Here is a 27,355-nt window from a genome sequence, read left to right on the forward strand (position 1 = left end):
ATGAGATTTGAAATGTCGGGTGTTGTTCTTCCCCAAACAACCGGATCCGTACGAAGCCTTAGGAAGTAAAATCTGCAGGTATAAATTTGAAAGTGTGCCACGTTTTTCACACTTTGTAGAATCACCTTTCGCTGCTCCAAGTCTTTGGAGATATGCTTCTACCAACTTTTGACATCTACAGAACAAAAGATTACTTTCTACATGCGTCGTCCTCACTGTACATTTGATTTGCTTTCATTTTGTCTGCGCCTTGTTGTCCAGGAAACGCACAGAGTTCATGAAAAATAGTGAACAGCTTCAGATTTCTGCTACGTTTTACAAACAAAATCCTGTTATTTCTTCTTTCTGCACGATCTAGCAGTTGCTGTGCTACACTTTTCCCTGCAACCCACTTAAAGACAGAGGTCGGGGGGTTACGGTCAAAGCAGAAGGCCTCTGTCTTGTGATGATCGCTGCTCGAGTGTACGCAGCAGAGTGCTCACACACCCACCTACACACAGATATCTGCAAACCGTTTAAACATCCCTGTGTGCAGACTGGATGCTCTTTTTGGGTGTTTCTGGGCAAAGATTTTCTACTAGAGGTTTGCACATTTTTGTGTTGGTGTAGAAGGAATAACGTATATATGTAATAGATAGATATTTATCGCATGTTCACAAGTTGCACAACTATTGTTAGAGCTAGCTAACAACTGAAATATGTCTATCAAAGGACCTGTTTGCATTTTGTCAGCACACAGTGAGCACTAAGGTAGAGGAAGTAAACAAAAAATCTCAGAATCTCAATGTTAGCAAAGCATATCCTCTTAGGATCACTGTGTGTCCATAGCAACCATCAGCTACTATCTCCCAACCATTTGGTTTTGGATGTGATGTGAGCCAAAAAAAAAAAAAAAATCCTGTTCTGTTCTACCATCACAAACGTAACCATGTGGAGTTTACTACACTTATGGCTCTTACTCTAAAGCTGTGTGATCTGGTCAGATGAGATCAAGATTAAACTTTTCAGCTTCAGGTGGGATTGGTGTGAAAATTCACCTCATGCATTGTTAAAAGCATGGTGTCATGTAAAAACCAGCCTTTTGAGCTTGACATCATGTTGTAACGTTATTCCCTCATCAAAAACATACCTGGAGTGTTGCTTTGATTCTTTCATGCATGTTTGAGAAATCCTTGAATCTCTCATAGCAACCATTGAGCTGTGGAAAACGCCTGGGTGGACCTAGCCCCGCCTTCAAGGATGAAGCTCCTCCTCTGAGCTGCAGTTTACAAGCTTCCGCCACTCGGCTCCTTCAGACTAGCCGGCAGCAATCAGCAAACGCCTGGTGGCGCATCTGCAGAGCTCATTGCAGGAGCTGCTTCTCAGGTCAGCGCTGGTGGAAACTTCGTTGAAGACGTTGTGGCGACCTCCTGAGGGCAGGCTTTCAGAAAAAGGAGTTTCTTGAAGCGTCAGAGAACCGTTAGAGAGCACGGCATCGTTAACTTGTAATAAAATGACATTTTAAGTGACCTCTGATGAGGTTTTCAACAGGATAACATATCGCTAAATCAACACAGACGAACCTCTCAGTCTTCAGACCTAAATGTGGAGCATCGGAGAGCATCTGTTTCTCAACCCTGGCGCTCAGCATGTTTCAGGTGTTTCCCTGCTTTAACACGCCTGATTCACATGATTGCACTTCAGCAAAAGCCCGTTAATCAGCCATCAGCTGGAATCAGGTGTGCTTAAAGCAGGGAAACATCTGAAGCATGCAGGCCGGTGTGCCTTGAGGAGCCAGGCTGGGAAACCAGAGAAACTGTGCTGGGAGAGGAAGATTTTAACTTCACCTTTCCTTTAATTTACAGGCAGATCCACTGAATCTTATTTCAATTATGTCATTTTTTTTCTCAAATAAACACCAAATTATCTGGGGGACAAGCAAGACAAAAGCCCTCATCCTGGTCGCGAGCCGTTAATCCGGCAGCCCAGAATCTAAATATAATCTGCGCCTTTCCTTCCGTGGACGTGTTGCTCCTCATTATCCCGCTTGTGCGTTTTAAATTATGCGTTTTAATTAGCAGCTTCCAGCTCTCTGCGAAAATTAAACAGTGACTAAAATGACAAGAAAAAAAAAAAAAGAGAACCGTTAACCCGTTAGTTTATTTTGAACTACAACCTCTGAAATAGTCTGTCTTTAAAAAAAGAAAGAATGAAGAAAAAAAAAGTCTCCCCACCTTTAAATGTGAACCTGCTCACCAGTAGAGACAACAGAAGAAGCGTGATAACGCCCCGGGGTCATGGCAGAACCGAGAAAGCTGCAGTTTCTCATCCCGCTATCTCCCCCCCCCCCCCTCTTTCTCCGTCTGCAACAAGAAACATGTTAACAGTGTGAGCTCATCCAAACCCAGCTAAGAGCAAAAACACTGTGTGAGAAGCTTCCCCACAGCTGGGCCCACCGCCACAGCATCACGGGTCAGGAGGGCCAAGTTCTCATCGTCACAGGCGCAAAGAAGAAGAAACATGATCCAGAGGCAGCAGGGGGAAAGAAACGTGGAGTAAAATGAAATCATTGACTGTAAAAAAAAAAGAAGAAATGAAATCCCCAGCTGTGTCCTGTTCAAAAATGACTTAATGTTTATTTTAATCTGTTTTTGTAGGTGGTGATATATTTCAACAAGCCATGTTTTATGTCTTTACAATCACAAATCAGTGGCGACCCCAAGAGGAGGGCCGGGGGAGGGGGGCGTGGCCCATTCCTAAAATATGTTGGCCACCGCCCTGGACTTCCATAAGGGCATAGAAAGGTAAACTATTCATCTTCAATCAAGACATAAAAATAAAAGTGTATACAGCTCTGGAAAAGGTGAAGAGCCCACTGCACCATTGAAAACCTCCTGGATATTCCATCAAATATGGATTCCTGAACTCTTCCCAGGTTAAAACATCAGTATTGTGGTTTCTAAATGAATATGAACTTGTTTTTTTTTGCATTATTTGAGGTCTGAAAGCACTGCATCTGTTTCTTTATTTTGACCATTTCTCACTTTCTGCAAATAAGTACTAAATTTTTGTTTGGAATGTCGGAGACATGTTGTCAGTATTTCATAGAATAAAAGAACAATGTTCATTTTTCTCGAAAGAAGTGCATCAATTTCCAGAGCAGATGGGAAAAGAAAATTCACGATTGTAAGTAGAAATCTGATTGGATTTGGCGTTGCAGCTCCTCCAGAGTTGCCATGGATCTCTTGGTTGCTTCTCCAATTAAATCCCAATGAAATACTTTGACATTTTATTCTGCAGCGTGACAAATAGAGAAAGGCTCAAGGGGTGGGAACCGGTTCGCAGTGCGCTGCCCTCTGTTCCTCACGAGCATGTTCTTGTCATTGTTCATTTAATCATAGGCATGAAAATAACCTTTGTAGATAAAAAAAAACAACATTTGAAAAAAAAAGTCTAGCAGGCTTCAGGCACCTTTTATCTCCGTAGCTCGGAGGTGAATCTCACTGCGCCGACGATGAGAACATCTATTCTCGGTCCTGTCACAGAGAGACCGTCAGCTGACGAGATCTGCCCCGAATCCGTCTTGTGTGCGCGTACAAAGAGGAAGAAGCGTGAGGGGGTCAGAGCCACATCTGGCCCCAAGGCTGGCAGACATTCGTCTTCATCCGTATGGACAGGCCTGCGCCTCTCGCAGCTCTGCTGTGGTCTTTGGGGAAGACAGTGACACCCCAAAGCAGGAGAAAGTCTCAACACGCGCCGACAAGGCGAAGAGGAAAAGCGCACAGCAGTTGCAGTGAGGCGTCCAGCGCTGGCAGCTTTGTTGGGAACTCTGGACGCTGTGCAGTGCGGCCTCATTTCTCTCCTCCGGACCTGGCCACGGAGGCTTCCTTACTGGCCAAGGGGATGACAGGACGAGTGTGTGTGGGGAGGTGTGAGGATGCTTCAGTGGGGGAGTTTCCAGAGACTTCTGTCAACGTGGAGGGAGACAAACCTCGACATTCCTGGTTTCAGCTGCAAAGAAACAGGGATTGGACTAAAGTCAATGTTTATACAATGACGTGCAGTTTCCACCAGGCGTTTGCTAATTGCTGCTGGAGAGTCTGAAGGAGCTGAGAGTGGGGCAAGTGGAAGCTCGGAAGCTTGTAAACTGCAGCTCAGAGGAGGAGCTTCATCCTTGAAGGCGGGGCTAGGTCCACCCAGGCGTTTTCCACAGCTCAATGGTTGCTATGAGAGATTCAAGGATTTCTCAAACGTGCATGAAAGAATCAAAGCAACACTCCAGGTATGTTTTTGATGAGGGAATAACGTTACAACATGATGTCAAGCTCAAAAGGCTGTTTTTTACATGATCCCACCCTTTTAACAATGCATGAGGTGAATTTTCACACCAATCCCACCTGAAGCTGAAAAGTTTAATCTTGATCTCATCTGACCAGATCACACAGCTTTAGAGTAAGAGCCATAAGTGTAGTAAACTCCACATGGTTACGTTTGTGATGGTAGAACAGAACAGGATTTTTTTTTTTTTTTTGCTCACATCACATCCAAAACCAAATGGTTGGGAGATAGTAGCTGATGGTTGCTATGGACACACAGTGATCCTAAGAGGATATGCTTTGCTAACATTGAGATTCTGAGATTTTTTGTTTACTTCCTCTACCTTAGTGCTCACTGTGTGCTGACAAAATGCAAACAGGTCCTTTGATAGACATATTTCAGTTGTTAGCTAGCTCTAACAATAGTTGTGCAACTTGTGAGTTTTCACTAAATAAACTTACTTCAACTAAGAGTTGGGCTTTCAGTGTGAGATGCTGTAATAAATTCAGCTGACATGCCTTTAGTTTGAGCCTTTAAGGCATTTTTACTGGTTACATCAGTGAAGATGCCCAGTAAGCCCAGTTCAGTGGCCTTGATAAATAAACACAATTTCCCTTTAAATGTGTCGCGCTAATTAAAGTGAATATGATGGACGTTATTTTTGTTTTTTGTTAACCATTTTGCAAGATTTTACAAAATAAAGGTAAGTACATTCACCCTGAACGTGAGCATACATTTACCTTAGAATAAAGGTGTTTGAAATCAAAATAAAATAGAAAATAACATCTTCTATTGGCTATCTGTGAAATAACAGAAAAAAACAAACAAAAAAACCAACTAAATTGCATGTCACCAGCATTATGCTGCCACCTCCATTCTCCACTGTGTGTGTGTGTGTGTTCTGGGAGTGTCAGACTTACCTTTTTCATTATTATTTTAAAATTCAGAGTCATTGTAGTAATTTGGCTCCATCTGCAATGTGATCACAGAAACAGAGACAGAGGAAAACCTGTGAAACGGCAACAACAAAAACGCTGTTTCCTGAGTTCTCTGGTTGATCTGATGATCTTCAGTGACTTTCGACTTTTTCCACATTGTGTCGCATCACAACCACAAACATAAATAGATTTCATTTGAATTTAATGTGAAAGACCAACACACACAGTGGCATTCGATTAAAATGAGACGCGATTCAAAGCATTTTTGTGCAAATAAAAAACTGAAAAGTGTGGTGTGGTAAAATATTCAGCCCCATTTTTCTCTGAGTGCAAACCAATTGCCTGATGACTGCTAATGGCTAACTGGAGTCCACCAGTTTAGTGTGTGGTCTCCGTGACGCCTCAGAGGCTGGGAGAGACGGTGTTGGGGAGCAAATGGCATCATGAGGAGCACAGCGGACGGGACGGAGAGAAAGTTGTGAAGCAAAAAGCTACAAAAAGATTTCCCAAGCTGTGAACGTCCAGAGCACCGTTCAGTCCATCATCTGGAAACGGAAAGAGCGTGGCACCAACACAAGACCGTCCACCTAAACTCGGAAAGTTTGAGATTAATCTCAGAAACGTTTTAGGAAAATGTTGTTTTTTAAAATTATTTTCTGAGTTTCAAAAGTAAATTTATTTTTTTTTTACCTTTGGAAAGTTTCTGAGTTTGATTTTTTACATTTGAAACTAAGAAGTCTTTACATTTTCTTTTTCAACAAAATCTCAGAGGTTAATCTCAGTTATTCTTTTGTGTGGACATTGACTCAAACGATGATTGGCCTGTTCTCATCTGTGCATTGACTCTGTTTGTGTTTTGGCTCCACAATGTAACCAAGGCGGTTTACACCATTCATCGCTCCTGGTGGCCTGATTAATAGAAAAAGGTTCATTTTATGATTAATCTCAAGAATTTACTAGAAAAAAAACCCTTGGAATTAAAAAACAAAATCTTTAGACGAAAATTTACCAAAAAATTAAATTTTCTGAGTTTTTCTGAACATTTTGAGATTAATCTATAATTTTCAGAGTTTGGGGGCGGTAATGTGCTCCCTACTCCCTTTCTTTTCATTTCTCTGTCTACAATGGCCCTAATGCGCCGTCGTGAAGCAGGCGGTTTCGCTTCCACTGTTTTTTTCCTCCGATAAAGAAGAGAAGAGGAGCAGACTTCCTCCCCTTTATTGTTGCAGCCCATGGCAGTGCGCGCGCGACAGTGTTGCGTGTATACAGGGTGTGTGCGCGTGTGGGGTGCGCGGCTCGGCGCTAGGACCGTGCGCTCCAGTCGGTGCGCAAATCCCAGCAGAGAGGCAGCGTCTCCGGCAGACAGGAGCGACAGAGGCAGAGGCTGCGCGTCTCCTCTGCAGGTTCAACCCATCACCGGCGGGGGCGGCGGGCTGCACCTTCCGCCAGGCGGACCTGAACCAGCCGCGGGCTCGCCTCCGGTGCCCTCCTTATGGGCTCACCATGCGCAGGATACGGGCCAACGCCATCGCCATACTGACCGTCGCCTGGATCCTCGGCACGTTTTATTACCTGTGGCAGGACAGCAAGCCCGCGTCGACGCCGTCGTCGTCCGCGTCGCAGGCTCGCGGCAGGGGCCACGGGCAGAAGCTGGTCCCCGGCCGGCTGGAGATCCACCGGGACGACAGGACCATCCCGCTGATTGTGAGTGAACGCGGCTCAGAGAGGAGGAAAGGAGGAGGGGTGCCTGTCATGAAACGATAAGGAACGGCGCTGTGGCTGGAGGCGACGGGGCTGCAGGGGAGTGTGTGCTGCATGTTGATGTGCATGTGTGTGTGTGTGTGTGTGTGTGTGTGTGTGCGAAACTTGGACTGATGGTGCGGCTCTCAGCAGGAATAATGCTCAGCTCGGCTGACGTGCATGTGGAGCGGGAACGGCGTCCTCCTCCAGTGCAGACATGTCTTTGTTCCAGAGGCTGCGCGGCGCTTTCTGCGGTTTCTCTCCCGTTTGTTCGCCAGCCGCGGAGCGCTACACAGGAGAACCCGTGTAGAACCTCGGTCCTAAGCCCAATGCGTCACGAGCAAATGGCTGGTAAACAAATCGCCTTGGGAACTTTCCCCAGACACCTCCAGAAAGTTTTATGCGGGGCGCACAGATGGGGCCCACTAATGATCATTGTGGGACACTAAAAAAAAAAAACAATCCAGAAACCAAGAACAGGATGTCAGGAGGTTATTGTGTAAAATCGGAGTCATTATTAGGGCTGGAACGAATGAATATTTTATTAATCAATCATTCCGACGATTAATCGGATTGAAAAATTGCCACATTTTGCAGATTTTTCTTTCAACCGCTTAAGCTTAATTTATAAAATATTAGATATACGACAAAATAACAAATAACTCAGTTGATATGTTTAAAGAAGAAAATAAACACCATATGACCTACAGTGCAAGAACAGGATTCCTTTAGTTTGATTTTTTGTAGCAACGAATGCGTACAACTAAAAATCCTTCTAACTTTAGGGATGCAACAAACTCTTATTTTAATAATTGATTATTCTGACAATTAATCGATTAATCAGATGTAGACATTGGCACATTCTGCAGATTTTAAATTAGACTAATGAAGAAACGATTCAACTACTTTTTTTAAAATACGAGAATAACATTTTAATTAGACAGCAAACGGTGCTTCATATGATATATATTTTTTTATTTTACAGAATTTGAACCAGTTGAAGCTGAATGGAATTTTGGGTGTAGAACATATTTATAGTCAAATATTTTTTCACTTCTAATGCAAAATTCATGTATTATTTTTTGTACAGTTTTGCCTTAATTACTGCTTTTTGAGTCTATATAATGCAGTTGACGATTAATCGGCAATTCTTCAAGTAATCGATTAATCACGATTCATCGTTTCAGCCCTACAGCATTAGCGTGAGTTCTGGGGTCTTTTGAAGGTGGGGGTCAAAGGTGAGTGGCAGGCATTCAAACAGGGTGTGTAGAAATCAATACAACAGTCTTCGTTAGCCAGTGGACGAAGGACCAACTAGCTAACGACAGTTTTTCATACGCTGTGAGGTTAGAAAAGCTCTGTGTTGAAATGCTTGTGTCCAGGCGGTTCAGCAGCCTCCTGTTTGCAGCCACAGACTCACCCTGGACTCTGAGGTTCTGCCAGCTCACATTAGACCGTGTGGTCTAACAGGCATTCTGCTGCATTCGGCGTAAAGAGATACCAGCATGCATTTGGAGCTGCAGCAAGAAACTCAGAGTAATCGTGTAATGAAATATCCACCTGTTTACCTCGTCCACCGTTCAGAGTTGTAAATGCAAGCTTGGTTTACGTAGACACAGAGTTCCTCTGTGTCCCCTGCCCAGTCTACTCCCGTTTGCTTTTTGCATCAGAGTTTCAGAGCCGAGGTTGCCGTGCCGAGTCGGAGGATGCACAAAGCAATCCCCTCGTCCCTCCGGCGGACTTTCCGGGGCTCGTGCCGTACTCTGGCAGTTCTTATCAGATCGTTCTTCGACCTGAAAGTGAAGCTCCCTCTTTTGTAATAGCTGTTTTTTTTTTGTGAGTTGGGTCGTTGGCCTGTCACCACAATGAGACGTCCCTGCTGTTTGTTTTGGTAATCTGACCTGACGGCTGCCTGCTGCCAGCTCTGGCCAGCTCTCTGGAGCAGAGCGGAGGCCTGCTGGGTGGCTCTGTCATAATTGATTCCTTGTTTTGTTTGTGGATTTTTAAATTGACGCTTCCCTCCTTCTCTCTCTCTCTCTGCACCTTGGTGGTCCCGGTAGCACCTTGCAAAAGTGAAAAACATTTTTCACGTTTTCTCGTGCTCCAACCTAAAACTTCATCGCATTCTATAGGACAAAAGTAGGGCTGCAACGTGTCACGATAAGTGTTTCATATCAGTCGACACCGATAATTATTGATTCATTTTTTGTTTTAAATATCTGAAATTCTGCCAAACTGGTGACCTTTCCTCTTGTACCCACAGTTTTCACTCTGCGCTGTTTTTGAAAAGGTTATTTTTCAGGACTTGTGAGGCATGACGGCGAAACATGAAACTGCTCCTGCGCAAGTTACTCATCATGTTGTTGCTAGGCAACCAAAGAATGAATGAGTTACTTGACGCCACCCACTTTTCTTAGCCGGCTGTGAGAGGTTGAGCGGCTAAAGCGTTTCCTCTGCCTACATCGCCCAGAATGCTGTGCGGTTCTGGATCAAAGTTCAGCGAAATCATCGAACATTTCTGTCGAACGCATTTCGACGCAATATATATATTCCATCCCTAGCTGCATTTTTTTTTTTTTTTACAGTAATCAGCTATTCGATCGATTATCCTGACAATTGATCGGAGAAAAATGGGCGCATTCTGCCGATTTTTCATTTGATCTCTTAAGGCCTTTTTTTTTTTTTAAATACAGCATTAGGAACATGTAGAAGAAGTGATTTGGTTACATGAGGTCAAACTTGAACTTTTTTCATTTTAGCCAACAAGCAGAACTCTGAACACACACCGTCCACCACGGTGAGATAGGGTGGTGGCAGCATCAGGCTGTGGGAAGGCCTCTGATCAAGATGGTTGGAGCTAAAGATGGCGAAACCTTAAAAAAGAACAGTAAAAGTAATGTCAGAACTGCCGTGTCCTGGGTTTAATTAATGCATATTTGTGTGGTGGAACGGCACGGATCTAAATTCAACTCTGAGTACAACGCAAGACTTGGAAATTGATCTTCGTCGATGGTCGATATTCGATCTGATTGAGCCATTTTGCAAAAAAGAATCGGCAAAATGTACCTGCTTGACGCTCAAAGCAGGTAAAAACATCATGAAACAGAACAGTTTTGTGTGAGGGCAAAGGGCATCTAGGGCATCGAGGCTTTGCCCTCACACAAACTCTTCAGGTTTCATAAGTGTCACAATAATGGAACATGTAGTTGATCCCGGCTCAGGCTTCGTTAACGGCACATTTAACCCAGTTCTGTCATTAAGTTTCTACACAGTCACATGCCAACTGGAAAAAAAAATACAACTTCTTGCCCAGCGTCTCAATGCAACTACTGTACATAACCCAGCAGCTTCATCCGAGCCGACGCACAGGAACGCATGTGGAATATTAGATTAAAACCTAAGGAACCTAAACCTTACTGACACACATGAGGCATATGGCAGCGGCGACATCATCGAAGGCCCGAAGGCGAGCTGAGGTCGGACGTTTGCGACGTGCCCGGCATTGACAACGAGGCAACAGATGTGCGGGTCAGCGAGGCCGGTGATTACGGGGAACGCTGCAAATTTAATCAGAGGAAGTTCACATGCAACGTGTTACTCTAAACTGAAGCGCGGCGTCGGGGAAATGACGAGGAAAGTGGGGGAGGAGAGCGGAGCCAGCTTTCACAAAGTGATATCATTACCTGTGACGAATGCAGCTAATGAACATGCTCAAGAGAGCGAGAGAGGGGAAGAAAGGCCATGCAGAGCATTGCAGTGGAAATTAATCCTCCGCACATTTTTCACATCGCAAAAAAATAAATAAATAAAAAGGCAAACCTTTGTGTGTTTTACTGGGATTAGAGGTAATATGGCCTCAAATCCCAGTAACCTTAGATCAACATTTGGCTACTTTTATAAACTGTGGAGCAGTTATTACTTTAGACCAACATTTAATTTTATACGTCTAATTTCAGAGTAAGACCTGGAGAAACTCCTGTTAGTTTACAGATCTAGAACAAACTTGAAAAAAGTACCGTCTACTATATAGAATCAAACATGGAGAACCAACATTTAGAAATCTAGAACTCAACCCAGAACGACTGAAACCAACGTTTAGTTTTATACCTCACTAATCTTACCAAACATGGAGAACCAACGTCTACTAATCTGGAGAAACACCCACTATTTTATATGGACTACTTATTCTTATTCTTAATAAACATGAGGAACCAATATGTAGTTTTATATTTAGTTTTTCCTTTGGTAAAGTTGTCTTGTTAAATATTTCCTTCTAATTCATGTAAATCACTTTGAACTCCCTTGTTCCTGAAAATGTGCTATATAAATAAAATGACCGTACCTTCCCTAAGAGACCAACACAATGTGCATAATTGGAATGATGTGGTTTTCTGACCTTATTAAGGAGAACAACAACAACAAAAAAAAACCAATTGACTTTTCTAGGTTTTTTTGAACAATTTATACAGAATCAGAGTCTGTATGTGTTTCAGCTGCACTCTAAAAATGGTTGGGTTGTTTTTTGGCCAATCATTGAGTTTTAAAAAGCCTGGCCTGCTGATTCCGACTTTGGCCAATACCGATTTGTTTTTCTGAAAAATCGCTAAATACAGCAACAAATCTGCTAAGTCGGCAACGTTGGGGTGACGACCGTTCACATGTGGAGACGTGACCTGGCTGGCAGGACAGTGGCTGATTTTCAGACCTTTATGGATAATATCAGGTTAGCGTATAAGTATTGGTCAAATGAATCAAATTTAAGGTTATTGCTTTCACCACAAGTTGAAAGCAATAATAATTTGCGGTAGTTTGAACACAGAACAGCCTCGGTCCAATCATGAAGGATTCCTTGGAAGTTTCATAGTTTAATTCTGCCATAAAAAAAAAAATCCATCCATCCGTTGTCTGAACCCGCTCCTCCTTGTAGCGTGATTCAGGAACCGCTTCCCATCTCCAGTGGTCATCAGGCGAAAAGCCGTTCATTCCCTGGACTGATCAATCAATCAAAGGACAACCCCTTAAAAAAAAAAAGAAGCCTAAACTAAGGGTGGGCATTTATCATATAGTTTATTATTTATCTTGATAAATATCTTATCATGACAATTTCAATTTATTGTTGTCACGATAAACTGCAGTTAACGGCGTTTATAAAAGCCAGAATCTGTCCGTGTTGACGTTATTCTTGCTCGTTTCTCCACCGTTTGCTCCAAGAAAGCATCAGTACATTTGAAAATACGATTAAGTGCAGTTACAATTTGTATTGTGAAAATACAAATCTCACTTCTTCTTTTTTTTTTTATGTGACCGGTGATCTACAGAAGCCCATCATCACATTTGGGAATGTTTTTCAAGAGCAGTATTGGTGTTTGTGGGGCTGATATTGCAGTCATACAGTTGCCTAAAGAAAAGGAATTAATAGTTACTTTTCTGTCATTGTTATCACAAAATATTGTGATAAAACTCAGATATACATTTTCTGGCTTTAGCAGAATATTAGCATCTAGTTGGCGGTAAGGGAACAGCGCAATGTTACAGCGTCCGTTCGGTTTTATAAGTGACCTGCAACAGAATCATCTCCTAATTGCTGCAAACGTTAGTAAAATACAACTGAAAATAACTAAAAGATAAAGAATGCAGTCTGAATGTCTTCAGTGTCCTCCCATCTGGCATAGGTGGGAAGAATGAAAACTAAACGCACCGCAGGGAGATAATCTGAGGGACTGTGGAATATCTGGAATCCTCCGAGTGTCTGAACTCGGCCCGTAGGAGCAGAGCTGCTCATCTTCCAGACAAAGCTCATTCTTAATTCACGAGACTGAGCCTCAAAACGTCTACTGTTTCCTTCTTTTGTCTGTCATCTGCCTCCAGTTTTAGACCAGTTTCTTAAGGCAGATAAAGAAAGAGAGCAAATGTTTGAATATGCATGTTTCACATCACTTGCTTCTGTGATTAGCTTTGGTAGTGAAACATGGTTCTTCAGGCTCTGGTTCAAAGAGTATCGATGCACAGACTGGCAGGTGATCGTTTTTACAATTTTCTCTTTCTATTTGAACAGCTGAAGAAGCGGCCATTTTAAAAAAAAAAAAAAAAACATTTGCCTTGTCAATTCTTGGTACCTGTTCCTGAGGGGTGATGGTGACATCACCACTCCACTTCATGTTTTGGTCATTTTGTAACGTAGTACAAAGTGAAGTTTTGTGCGTTTCATACGGGTCGTGCGTCCATTTGTACTCAGTTTTACGATGTTTCGTACCAACCAGTTCACACCCAGCTTGTTTTTTTTTTTTAAAGGAACAAACAGCAAATCATACATTGTTGGACATTTTGTACCAACAATACTTAAAGGGGAAGTGTTATGTAAAGTCAGCTTACTTTTAGCTTTACATCTTAACGTTATTTCCTAATCAAAAACATTGTCTTGATTCTTTCATATATATTTGAGAAATCCTTTAATCTCCCATGGCAACCATTCAGCTTTGTAAAACACTTGGTGGGACAACGTTCCTCCTTCCACGCCCAGTTGCAGTTTCCAAGCAGAGCTTTCGCATTACAAATCGCTCCTCTCTCCTTCGACTCCCCCTCACTCCGCTCCTTCAGACTAGCCAGCAGCAATTAGCAAACGCCTGGCGGATCTGATCATCTGCTGAGCTCCTTATAGGAGCCTCTTCTCAGTGCAGCTCTTCAACCAACGTTTGTGAACGTTTGATGGAGGAATGTTGGTGTGATGACGTGCTGGAGGCGGAGTTTCAGAAAGCTTCTTAAAGGGACAGAGGCCCAGTTTCAAGGCATTAATCGCAAAGTCATGTTTCCTTTAAGCCACGTTTGATACATGCAGCAATTTTATAACAACTGAAGGTGACATAATTACTTGATTGTGCTATAAAATGATACTACGTGGCTGGAAACCACATAGTCGACGGTTTCTGCTTACCATGTGTCCATGCGATGCTCCTTATCCACCATGTGCTAATTGGCATGCAGTTTGGGAATGTTCTACAACAACCGTGTGACAATTCAAGGTTGGTGTCGGTTGGTGTCGGTACAAATCTTTTACAGACTCAGTTCGTACCCTCCAACCCTCCATGCTTCATTTTTTACCCTCTTTTTGGACATTTTGTACTCGCCGTGCATCAGTTTGTTCCGTACTGCCGTTGTGTCCTTGGGCAAATTCCTCTTCTTCCACAACATTCATCAATTCTTACCTGCTTTGGGAATCTTTTGTACCAAAGACATATCCGTTCGTACCCACCGAGGGGGAAATTCTTATCGACAACGCCTCCGGTCGCTCCTAGCTTGGTAGGTTATTTCCAGCCGTGGTTCACTTTGCTACCTGTCTTGGGGGAAGCTCTGTATCGGCTGTGCGCCGATTCTCTCCCGTTTCAGAGACGTTTTAACGGACCATGCATCAATTCGTACCGACCATGTGCCTATCTGCACCTGTTTAGACAACATTTCATACCAAGCAGACGTCAGTTTCATCCCTGTGGTGACGTTTCATTGACCACGCGTCAATCTACACCTGGATTTGGATCGCTTTATAACGACCAGGACAAAATTTGAACCCAACATGAACACTGGCGCCTACTTTAGGGAAGTTTAGCATTTATTCTCACCCATCTTGGAGGTTGCTGTACCTTCCACGTGTGTCAATCTCTTCCTGCTTTGAGGGTGTCTTCATGTGGATCAGAACACAAATAAATGGATACAAAACCTTCAAAAAATAATATAAAGTTACAACTTAGTCATATATGAGATTAGAGCATTTCCATAAATATCACTGTAATTAATAAAGATATCTAACTGCAAAAATGCCCCTCCTGACACGCAATGATTTAAATATATAGATTGACGAAATGCTTTGTCGACGGTATGAAGATGAAGATAGAAAACAGGACTTTAGTAAATCAGGGCAAATTTCTGATCAACAGCAGCAAACGATTTATGCTCAGGAGTTGCGTCACTTTGTTTTGGAACGTCAACGAGGCACGAATGGCTGGAATAGGAAGATTGAGAAACGAAGCTTATTTCTGCAAATTTTACTGAATAATGTTTTGGGTTTAATTTAAAATTGGCTAAAATCCACAATTACTTTGTTTTAACATCATCACTAACCCTCTATTTCACGGCAACACAGAGTCTCGACGCACCTAATATGAACAATTACCGTATTAGTGTAAATGATGGAGAAATCAACACAAAGGCTGGAGAATTTCTTTTCTATCATGTTATAGTCATCAAAGATGGATTTTAATTTGCAAAATGAAAGGTGCAATTAACCACAAATTCTGATCTGTGCATCTTTTTTCTTTTTTTTTTTGCTCCAGTTTTTTGTTGTTTTATGTAAATGGCTACCATGCTACATCTTCAGGTTGGGTTCGGTGAGAAAAATAAAATCTGATTTCAGTCGGCGTAGATTTTCCCCACTTTCCAGTACAAGTGGAAAACAGCTACAGTTTCACCAGAAGAGTCGATTCTATATATGTGGGCTGTACGGAAAGCAGCACACGGACGTCCTTCTCACTTTCTCACTCAACAGGATGTCCTGAAAATATGTTGACTGGAATGCATGAAGTCCTAAAGGCTGGCAGCAAAAAAAACAAAAAAGACAAATAAAACTCTACAACCATTCCAGGCCCAGCCTCATTTGGCTGCCCTAATGCAATAAAACAATAATTGGATGTGATTATAAATCCCACTGCAGACAACAAGACCCAAAAGCAATAAAAGCCACTGAGTTTACTTGATGTTACCTCATCCTGCTGACGTCAGCAGGTGATTTCATTTAATCTGTCCGTTGGTTACAATAACGGTAATGAATTAAGACGTTAACTGTACCACCTCATCACCTCTGCACAGTTGGGAAATAAACTTTTTTACAGTCGTTAAATGGGCAAATGGAAAACAGTATTACAACTGTTCCTGTTAAAGTTAGTTAGATTTACAGTATGTATGTATTTGTTCAGTGGTTAAAAACTATTGGTGCTCTGATTGATCAGCCGGCCGACGCATCGGCCTCGGTTTTCTTAATTTTGGGAGATTGTTGATCCGCCGGTACGTGAATGTGAATCTGCCGCAAGTCCTGTTGCTGTAACGTGGCAAAGAGATGGAAAAAAAAATTTTTATGTGAAAAATGAAGGACTGAAGGAGCTGATTTTTTGTTTTGTTTAGCTTAATTAATTGGGATAACAAAGCTCTGAACTATTTATTTATGTTTGAGAGCACTACCTCATGTTCGGTTGAAACAGGTTTGTATTGTTTCAGTCGTATTGTTTACAGTTTTTCAACAGAATAAGATTGAAAAATTTAAGTTGTATTGTAACCGTCTAACACCCGACAGCAGCTGCGTAACCACTAATGGTAACTACGAAGACAAATTAGCGTAACGGAAACAGGCTAATTTCGAAAAAAAAAAAAAAAAACAACTTACATTTTTGGGTTAATAGTTTGTCAGGTGTTTCCTCAGACGTTATCAAAACACTTTTTTCGCACCACAAGAGACACGCGATAAACAGCCGGATGTTACTACAGGCGGAAACCACGAAGAAGACGACGACTGGAAGTGGTAGCAGGATGATGGTTTGTTTTTGTTTCAGTGTGCAGCTAGCTCCACTACAGCTCTCACAGCATCGAACAGTTCATGAAAGGTTTTGTAATTCCAACATGTTGAATCCATAACTCTTCTGTAAAATCGCCAACTACAATTTTCACAAAATGCAGGCGGGGCTTGTCACGCCAACGCCTAACTAGAACGCTCACGTCTCCTCTGATTGGCTGATGGAGAATGATGCTAGCGCTATGGCTGAATTATGAATATATTCCATGTTTACATCCATCGCTGCCATTGATAACTTATCACGTGAACAAATGTATTTATGTGTGATTTTAACCTAATTTCTTATTTAATGGAAACGCCACAATTATGAAATTGTGTTTTTTTTAGACATTAGCAGGATGTCGACAGAGATTTGTGCACATCCGTAGTGGAGACGCAGCCAGCGGCGGTTATTTAAAAAAATCAATATCGGCCAAAATCAGAATCGGCAAGTCAGGTTTTTTAGATATCGGTGATCGCACAGAATACGGCAATCGGTGCAGCCTCAGTGAACACACAATAAGTGTTCAGCAGCTACTAGTTGGTCTACATTCATACAACCTCTGCTGATCAGATAAATAACATTCATTTCTAGCAACCTGCAAGTCTAATAATGTCACTGTCAACGGTTCACTTTCCTCCAGCTGAGTTCTTTTTTATTTTTCTTGCTCTTTTGGGGTCACGCTGCTTCCCTGGGGAGGCTGGAAATGAGGTCAGTCTCACCTCAGCCTGTTCAGGCGCTTTTCCAACCCCCCTCCAGCCGAACCGAAGCAGCAGCCTCGTTCCCTCCGCGTGTCCGTCATGCATCTGAACCTCTTTGACGAGAGCGTCTCTCGTCTTCCTTTAAGGATCCGTCAGCTGGTGAAGCTCCTTGAGGGGAAAATCCATTTATTACCGAGGATTTATGGACTGTATTCTGATCTGATGGGGGCTCGGATCGTTCTGCCTGGTTAGAATCGACACGGCCGCCCTAATGGGAGGCTAACATTTACATTTTTGGCCGATGATGGTATTCATAATGAATTAAAAGTCAACCCGATCGATTTATTTGTTGGCATCTCGCATGAAGACAGTGCGCATAAATAATCATAGCTGCAAATGTGCCAGGAGTTTGCCAAGAGGCTGCCTCCTGGGAGAACTTCAGCAAAGTCACCCAGAAGAAACGACAAACACGTTTTGATGAGAGAAGTTCTGATGCTGAGGGACAGCGCTGTTGACGCTTTTTCTTTTTTTGTCTTAATTCACCCTCCAGGATGGGTGACTTCAAAATAAACTTCAGGAAGAGCAGAGACAGTGACTGAAAATCTGTTATTCTGTTTCCGGTCCAGTGTTTTATTCTCATTGAAGTTTTTGTTTTTCACAGTTTTTTTTGGTTTTTTTATCCATCAAAAACAGAACAAAATGCAGGGTCATGAACGCAGTTTTGATCGGCTGCGTCTGATGAGGCTGCTTCCTGTGGCTCAGCTGCTCCCAGTTTTCAGAAACACAGAGAACTGGAGCTCACGGCAACCATTAACACCAGTCAGGTACTCGGGCCGGCTTGGTGAAAAAAAGTTTCCTTCCAGAATTTTCACACCAAATCCAAGTTCCGATTTTAATCGTTAATTTATTTATTTTTTCATTTCTTTTCTTACAAAGAAATTTCAAATGACAGAAAATTTTCAAAAGTTGGTTTTATTTCAATCACTTTTTTCTTTTTAAATTGATCTGGATTCAAAGTCCAAATAAATAGAAGCTGTTAAACAAGAAGGTAGACACTGGGCGCGATGAAAGCACTCTGAACTATTTAAAATCAAGAGCGGGAAACATCCCAGTGTTAACAATTATTTAAATCTTTGGAACAGAAAACGTGATTAATCGATACTATCGATTAAATATTGAGCCGCCTGAGCTATGGATCTCTGCAGCTCTTCCAGATTCTCTAGGTTGCTTCTCTGATTCAGGTTTCATACTTGAGTTGTATTTATACTACTGCTGTTAATTGATTTAAAAATGTAATCAGATTACTGTCATCCTAGCGATGTGATTAATCACTATGCTTAACATATTGTTGTTAAGCATAGTGTTGTTGACCGCAGTACAAGACCGTGTTAAAGGCGAGACACACGGGAGGCGACGCCGCTCCCTCTCCGTCCATTTCCTGTGGAACCAGTACGAGGAGGCAACAGTCGCTCGTCCTCATCCTGCCAAGCCGCCGGCGTGATTCGTGCGTGTGAGTTTTGGAGCTCATACACAGAGACGCGCGGCCTAGCAACACAAGAAAGTTGAAAAGCGTTGAACCTTTTGTCGCCGTCTGCTGTCGCTCTTCATGTGTCCAGTTCATGGCATGCTGTGAAGGAGGTAACCCTCCGGTTGAGAGAGGCTTTTAGGTCAAAATGATTTGAATTATGTTATATTAACACATTACACTTTTCAGATGAGTCGCATGTGTTTACATTTACAGCCTTAGTTCAGTCACTACACCGATGGACTCCAGTTCCTGATTAAGTAACTTCTGAAGGCAGTGGGTTGAACTGAACAAATGCGTGCCGCACTTTTCAGATTTTTATTTCTGAAAACTTTAGATGTGTGTCCCTCCTCTTCACAGTTTTACACCAATGTGTGCTGGTTTATCACACATAATCCCAATAAAATACACTGTGGCTTGCGCCTGTAGCAAACTAGGAACAGCTACAGGAGTACTGCCTCCGCTCTCCATCGTCTGTCTGCTCATGGACTCCGTTTTACATCCTGTGCAGGTGACTCAGCCCCCCAGAGGCGAGCAGCAGAACCAGCTGCTGGGCGGATTCGACGAGAAGGCTTACCTGGCCACCAAGCAGCTCAAACCGGGGGACGATCCGTACAGGGAGCATGCCTTTAATCTGCAGGAGAGCGACCGTCTGGGCAGCGAGCGAGCCATCCGAGACACGAGACACTACAGGTGAGTGTCGGAGCGGCTGAAGTTTTGATCACCATCATTTGTGGTGCAGCAGTGATGAGAGCGAAAGTGACGATAAGAGCGATTCCTTTTTTTTTCTTTAGGTGACTGTGTCTGCTGTGTGAATCATAGCACCGCAAACACAGACGCTGCTCTAAGAAAATGTTCCCGTTGTTAAATTATAATGCACTTCTTTAAGACGTCACATAAAGACGTGTCATTTATGTCACTAAGACGCACACAGTAAGTGTATTTAATCATGTTTTTGAATTTATTGATGCAAATTTATTGAACAAATGGTGGAGAAAAATACAAAAAATTATTACGAAGAAAATTATTTTAAAAAAAAAATTTAAATCCCAACAATACAGGCGATTTTATGTTTTATTAAAGGGACAATATCATTTAAAAATCATCTTTTCTAAAGCTTTACATCATGTTATAATGTTATTCCATCATCAAAAACAAACGTGGAGTGTTGCCTTCATTCTTTCATGCATGTTAATCTCCCATGGCAACCATTTGACTGTGCAAAACGCCTGGGTGGACCTAGCCCCGCCTCCGAAGACGAAGCTCCTCCTCTGAGCCTCCGCCTCACAGAGCATTAATCCAACTAATCGTCTCAGCCCTGCTGAACAGCCAGGCGTTTCTTCATGATCTAACTCCTTATTTCAACATTCTTCAGTTTAAGCTTTTTTTTTTCTTTTTTTTACGTGAAAACTTTGATTAAAATCGTTTAGCGACTGAAACTGTTTAGGGTTAGAGTTATTCAATGACATGAATGAGTATGGATAGCTAGATGCACTATGGGGAGCACGCCACACATTTCAAATTTGTATTTGTAAAAACTATGTCATTGTCCTTCTACTTCATCATTATGCACTCTCTTGATGTTCAGCTAGATGCGCTGAAGAACATTTATAAAGTGACGAGGCTGGGAAAAGTAAAAAACTTTTGGATACTTTTGCAAGGCAGTGCAAGCCAAGTGTTAGAGGCCTATGATAGCAGCTTACTGACGTTAGCCTGACGGCTGGCTAAATCCAAACATCTACCCTTTAGCTAAGGAAGGTGTAAGGAAAGCTTTCTGATTGGTTAATCGCTCCTATGAGCTGTTTACGGCGAGCCTGACGGGAGAAACTGGACCCACGGTAGCTCAAATTAATGACTCACTTATTCCAAGACATTCAGACTGATGTGTGCCTTTGAGCAACGCGCCGGATCTTTGTGGTTGTTTTTTCAGGACTAAATGGGCCTGGGAGTTTTCTTCGTTTTTCTGGCAGCACATCTAATTTCTCAGACATTCTTTCTGTTCTGTGAACAATTTGCACTCGATTTCTGCCGGGCGTGTTTATCGCTTTTTCCCGTGTCAAGTTTGAGTTGGGTGTCTCGTCCCGTTCCAGGTTCCCCCCGCCCCCTGGATTTTTAATGACCAAATAAAAGTCGTCCGCCGTAATCCCGCTAAGAATTGCAACAATTACGGCTTAGTGGAGAGTCGCAGGAATCGATTTGAGTCATTTCTGAGCAAATGGTTCCGTTGGGTGAAATGTCAGCCCTCGCTGTGAATAAACAGGATGTTTTTGGGGCGTCTTGACATTTTAAGGAAGAGATTGTTTACAAAAATTATAGGAAATTTTTAGATTGTCATCTTTTTTTTTTTTTTTTTTGTACCCCTCCAGGGGGTCTTTTGTGGGCTCCAGTGTCCCTAATATGACAGCAGGCTGACAGGAAACGGGGAAGGAGAGGGGGGAAGACATGTGGCAAATGTCGTCGGGTCCGGGAGTCGAACCCGCGACGGCCGCGTCAAGGACTCAAGGCCTCCAAATATGGGTCACTAGATTAGATTAGATAGCATTTATTGTCATTGAACAGAATTCAACGAAATTTCCATTGCAGCTCCTGTGCAAAAGGTCAAATATATACAGTAAAAATAAGCAAACACACAATAATAATAACAACAATATATACAACTAAATTAACTAAAGGCACTCAACCACACCAAAGAAGTAGCAGCAGGTCCAAGTACAGATAATGTGACAGTGCAAAGTGCAGAACAGTGTGGCTGTGTGGGGGTGGGGGATATGTATGTGTGACTGCGAGGTTATGATATGTGTGGGAGGGGGGGGCGGCAGGGAGTAATGGCTCTGACGGCTGTGGGGAAGAAACTGTTTCTCAGTCTATTTGTTGTAGTCCGTATATTCCTGTACCGCTTGCCTGATGGCAGCGGCACAAACAGTCTGTGGCCCGGGTGGCTGGAATCCATCGCTATGGATCCAGCTCTCTTCTTGACCCGGCCTGTGTAAATGGAGTCCAGGTCTGGGAGGGGGCATCCCACAATGCCTTGTGCTGTTCTCACCACCCGCGTCAGTTGTTTCCTCTCCAATGCTGTGCAGCTACCATACCACACAGTCATGTTGAGGCAGAGGATGCTCTCGATCATCGCCCTGTAAAAGTTCACGAGCAGCCGTGAGGAAAGTCCAGCCCGTCTCAGTCCAGGTAGTTGAGTGGTGATGATGGTTTAATGATGAAAAAAAGGACAAAAATCCAGGCAGCACAGAGGAGCAAAAGCTAGGAGCTAGTCTCTGGTAGCAGCTGGTAAACAGTAATCAACCGCCAGCAGACAGGAGACAACTTAGACAAGGACCTGATGGAGAACAAGAAACATAAATACACAGGGGGTAATCAAGGGAACTAGACACAGCTGGGATCAATCAAGTGTAGACGGGACAACACCGAGACTCAACTGACGCAGAATCCTAAATAAGCACACAGAAAAACTCAAATCCTTACAGCGAAATCTGATTGGCTGACAGCTGCTCCGCTCCATCTAGTGAAATTTTTGCAGGTGAAATTTTGAAGCCAAAAGGGAAATTTAAAGTACAGATACAGAATGGCGCAAGATAAAAATTCAGTGTTATAAATTAAATTCAACGTCTAAAAAATAAAAATAAAATAAAATCTGATTCTTATGAGGCTATACAAGGGAAGCAAGCTTAAGCTATTCTGTGCTGAAGAAATTGTTTTAGTTTTTTATTGGTTTAGTACAGTACTAATTCTCAGGTCCAAAAGTGTTGATTGGTGAAAATGTTTGCACATTCTGATGATTTTCTGAAAAGAATAAAACTCGTACCTTCATAAAATTGTTTATTCAGGTTTTGTGACCCTTCAGGCATGACTCTCACTCCTCGCCGGCCCATAACTTCCCCTTTCGACCCTAAATTAAAACACAATTGATACGAAAGAGCGCATAAACATTTAGACACATTTCAAAGGTGCTAATTGAGCTTCCAGTTAATTAATAAAGATCATGCTCCATATGTAATGGATAACATATTTATCACAAAGAGTAAAAAGATGCTTATTTTGCTGCAAAGGTTTTGAAAAAGTTAATATTTCAGCTTCGTGTCTTCTGACTTGAACTTGAATGGTCCCAAACCTGTGTGATTGTTGCCGGGCAACTGGATATTTTCATGTCACTAATGGCAACGATGAGGCCACTTCTGCTAATCACACTCTGCTCTGCTCAATATGCGTCTGCTTTGTGGCTGCTTGGGAAGCCAATCGGATGGACTGAGCGCACGGATCTAATCTCTTCTTTTCATTTTACCGCTGTAGATGCGCGTCTTTGACCTACGACGCCGAGCTGCCCTCCACAAGCATCATCATCACGTTCCACAATGAAGCTCGCTCCACTCTGCTTCGCACCATCAAAAGGTAACGAGGCCGAACGCAAATGGCCCCCCTGCTGTGTAGGACTGGTCCATCGACACGAGCCTGGTGCTTTCACTTTGACCTCACGTTTCTTTGTGTTCTGTTTCAGTGTCCTGATGCGAAGCCCCACGTCTCTCATTCAGGAAATAATCCTCATAGATGACTTTAGCACTGACCGTAAGCTTTGTCTTTTTTGTTGTTGTTGTTGTTGTTGTTGCTACTACTAGGGATGCACTGCTCCATTTTGTCACTTCCGATACTGATATCTGAGGCTTAGTATCGGCCGATACCGATCCGATACACAAAACCAGAGCTGAATTCACCTAAATTATTCCTTTTTTTAAAACCCAGAAATAAATGTGCGGAATTACACATTCTTCTTGTAACTCTGGACCACTGAAATACACCAGCAGCTTCACAGTCTTGGTCAAACATGTTGGAACAGCTTTCGTTTGTTCAGTTGGTGCGATCAGGAGTAGAACAGCTAATGTAAAATAAGTAATAAAGGAAACGAAACTGACAAAAACAATAGGTTGACTGCAGCGGTCAAACGTGTGACGATAAACTGCAACAAACCTTTCAAATGTTTCAGAAAGTGCAACTAGGAAATCTAAATGTTATGTAATATAAATAACAAAGCATGACATCAGAGCTGCATAGAATTAGACTGCATAGATATGCCCTTATGGATCATGCACACTGTCACTAGATTTTGTTTTGTCAATATCTCTAGTTACTACAGTGATTTTGGCAACGCAACCATTTATTCTATTTTTACGTTGCATCTATTTAAAGCAGCAATAATCAATAGTTTTACAATAACAGTGCACTGCTGAGCTATTACATGATGGGTTTCAGTAATTCTTCATTTAGTTTGTCGTTTTGTGTCATTTAAACCCACCATCCTCCTCCCACTGCTTCGAGTCGTCTTCTTCTTCGTGGTTTGCGCCAGCGGCAACGTCAGGTTGTTGATCACGTGACTCCAGTGATGCGAAGAAGTTGGTGTCAAAACTTTTTATCAGAAAATGATGATGGTATTTCAGCTTCATGTTTTCCGAAGCCGAGTTATTAGGGTTACATTTTTTCCTATATTTTTTAGAATTTTTTTTTTTTTTCTAAATTGGCCTGTTTCCATTAAGCAAATTTATTTTCTGCAATTATATGTCCAGTGGATACGCAGCAACTGTTGGTGAAATAAACAAACAGCTCTAGCATCTACATATGAGACGTGCTGTAAAAAGAATAAGTAGCATTTGCATTTAGAGGGTGACAAGTCTTCTTTTGTTTTGCGTTCAGTAGCTCCACAAGCTGTGGAAATAAAGGAAAACCACGTTTTAGCAATTATTCCCCTTTGACGGCATTAGGTAGATGAATTACATGAGCTCATGCTTCACACCGTCTGCTGTGCTTTCTGTAATTTCCACCACATGCATCTTGTGTCTCTGGGAACCGCACGTTGACCTAAATTCCCAGTGTGCTCAGACCCACAGAAGGACACTCTTGAAAGTGCCAGAGCTGGCCAGACATCTAAACAGTGGTGTCTCAGCGGATGTAGCAGCAGGAGCACTTTAAGCTCCCTAATGCCGCGATTTATTCTCCCCGTGGGCCCGCCGGCCTACCTGCGCCCGTCATGAACGCGCATTACTCTCCGAACCGGCCAAAAGACTTCCAAACTTTAAGCCCCCTCCCTGTTTTTAATTACAATTCCCAGTGTTGGGTATCACATGAAACGCTTTCCTGTAGTCCTTGGTTACAGTTTGAGGTTTTTAGTTTTGCCCCGGTCAGACTTTAAGCCAGTGAGCCTCTTTGAGGCGCTCCTTTTTTTCTTTCTTTTTTTTAATAACGGCTTTAACTGGAAAGATGGGCAAGCTCACTGAAAGTTTTAGAGTTAAAGCAGTTGTGGCCGTATCAGGATTAAGCTGCAATAAACTACAGAAATGATCACAATCAGCCTCAATAACTACCAAAGATCAATCAATGATCGTCTCAAAATTAAACCAATGTTTGTTTGTTTTTTCCGATTGAGCGGTCTTTGCACTGTATCCCTTAAACTTTTATGATCTAATAATCTTTTCTTTCTCACTTCAACTTGTCTAATGCAAAAACAGACAGAATGTTTTTGATCATTTTCATATTACTTTCTTAAGTAGTTTGCATACATTTCCTTTATATCCGAGGTTTGCGGATCGATTCAAAAATATTGATAACATCGATACCAAGTCTGTATCGGTATCGCATCGATACTAGAGTGGTAAGATTCATACTTGAGTTCAGTTTTGTGTTGGAATTTTTCTTTATGTTCATATTGTATTTTCTCAACTCTGCCTCAAACAATGTTTTGCTTTGATTTGCTCTCAGATGATCGTTTTTCAAACTTAAATACAAATTATCGGCATCTGTGATACTGGCGCTGTTATTAACTTGGGATCGAATCTAATCTAGTAAAGTGTTTCTTATTGCCTTATATACCGTTTGAATTAATTTTAACTCAACCTTTAAGATGCACGTGAAAATGCATAGTGACCTGTTGGCCCCGTCAAAAGACACACAGTAATTCTAATTAACTGTCTCATATTGAAAGTCGAGGTATGCATCTTTTATACCATAAAAATCAAATGCTTTCCATGTGACCTCCATACAGGCGTCAGGGGGTTAGCGAGCCCCTCGGTCACCAGAGAGCATCTGAGGTTTTCAGCTCTGGCAGTGAGAGTGTGAGCTTGTTGGTCAATAGATGGGACCTGGCAGTCAGACAGGCGGTGAAGGTGGCGGAGCACGAAAACAGTCAGCAGTAGCATTACGGCCTGTCCCGGCTCAGGGTAATCCCATCAAGGCTCGCCTTAACTATATGCACTTTGTCCTCAGTGAAGGACGCTGATCTTTACTCTGCGTGCAGACAAGCTCAATTGTGTCCAGTTTCACTGGGACAGGAATAGATTGCTCAAAGGTTACTTAGTAAAAATAATAATTTACAGATCAAGCTAGAATATAAAACTCTACGACTATTAGATACTTAGATCAAAGTTGAGAGAGTTGTTGAATTTGACAAGAAATGATTTTTACCCAGGTGAGGAAGACCTCATGTTAACTTGGTTTGAGGTAAAATAATTATAAATCTATAACAATTTGTGGATGATACCTGAGGAAGGATATTTATGACAGAACCTTGAGGAACGTCGCCAGAAAGAATTGGCTTTGCTAAATGTTGTACGTGCTAACTGCTATCACTGTGAATGTGACTAATCTGATTAGAAATAAACCATAAGAAGTGCTAATAAATCGTAGATATTCCTACATTGACCTCCATGTTGGATTTTAATGTGAGGCCCCTCAGAATATCTAATTAATTTAGGAAAAACATATCTGTCTTTAATTACATGTGATAGTTACAGGTTGATAGGTGTTACCTAACAACCTGATTTTGTCTCGTTTCCGCAGAAAATTGTATTTTTGTCCGGCTCGTAATAGATTTTAATTCCGAAAACCTTTAAAAACACACATTTATTTCTTTACATTCCACTATCCTGCACCATTTTTAGCGTGAAATCATCAAAAATGTGGAATGCAGTTGCAACATGGCAATGTGTGGAAAGGTATAATTTGTATGCTGAAACAGACGCAAGCACTCAAAAATGGACGCTCACACACACTCACGCCCACACACACTTAATCTGTCTGAAATTCAACATCTGCTCTGTGGGTGTAACCCACGACTTTCCTCTCATCTTCCCTGAGTGATTAGTCCCCCATATAGACATGTTTACACACACACACACACACACACACACCTGCTGTCCCACGCTCAATCTCTCACATACACTCCCGTCCCCTGCGACACGACCGTGTCCCGTAAATACAAACAAACATGTTTGTACGAGAGACGTTGTTTTAATCAAAGAGGATTACAAGTTGTCGAGCTTCAGTCTGCGACCATAAGGCTGAGATGGGAGGGGGAGGGGGCTGCTAGATCTACCCACAATCCCTCAGTGAGATCACACTCACTCTCTGCTCCTGATACTAATCCTCCAAAGGGCAGGAGTGTGCGTCGGCGCCCGTGTTTGCAAAGCCACTCGTCCCGCAGCAAACAAAAAGGTCATCGGCGGCGGCTTCTGGCCGGTCAGAGACGAGTTGAATTTGTTTATGGAAAACAGCACAGCGAGGTGAATG

The 27,355-nt window shown here is 42.4% G+C and overlaps 1 protein-coding gene and 1 long non-coding RNA gene across 2 annotated transcripts in view; one reads left to right on the top strand and one right to left on the bottom strand.

Annotated features, from left to right (window-relative positions):
* Positions 1 to 1,084: 1,084 nt before the first annotated feature.
* Positions 1,085 to 6,939, bottom strand: LOC114134646 (uncharacterized). The gene is made up of 3 exons (XR_003593432.1): positions 6,807 to 6,939; positions 5,217 to 5,268; positions 1,085 to 4,203 (listed from the first exon to the last, which is right to left on the bottom strand). It is a non-coding gene; the product is annotated as an uncharacterized LOC114134646 (long non-coding RNA).
* The window catches only part of galnt16 (UDP-N-acetyl-alpha-D-galactosamine:polypeptide N-acetylgalactosaminyltransferase 16), a 51,324-nt gene continuing 30,419 nt past the window's right edge, over positions 6,451 to 27,355 (top strand). The window contains exons 1-4 of the mRNA XM_028001319.1: positions 6,451 to 6,938; positions 19,305 to 19,486; positions 23,096 to 23,194; positions 23,301 to 23,368. Coding sequence (XP_027857120.1) covers positions 6,738 to 6,938; positions 19,305 to 19,486; positions 23,096 to 23,194; positions 23,301 to 23,368 — 550 coding nt within the window. The 5' untranslated portion in view covers positions 6,451 to 6,737. The remainder of the gene's footprint in view (positions 6,939 to 19,304; positions 19,487 to 23,095; positions 23,195 to 23,300; positions 23,369 to 27,355) is intronic.

The sequence above is a fragment of the Xiphophorus couchianus genome, chromosome 19 (assembly GCF_001444195.1).
Source record: "Xiphophorus couchianus chromosome 19, X_couchianus-1.0, whole genome shotgun sequence".
NCBI lineage: Eukaryota > Metazoa > Chordata > Actinopteri > Cyprinodontiformes > Poeciliidae > Xiphophorus > Xiphophorus couchianus.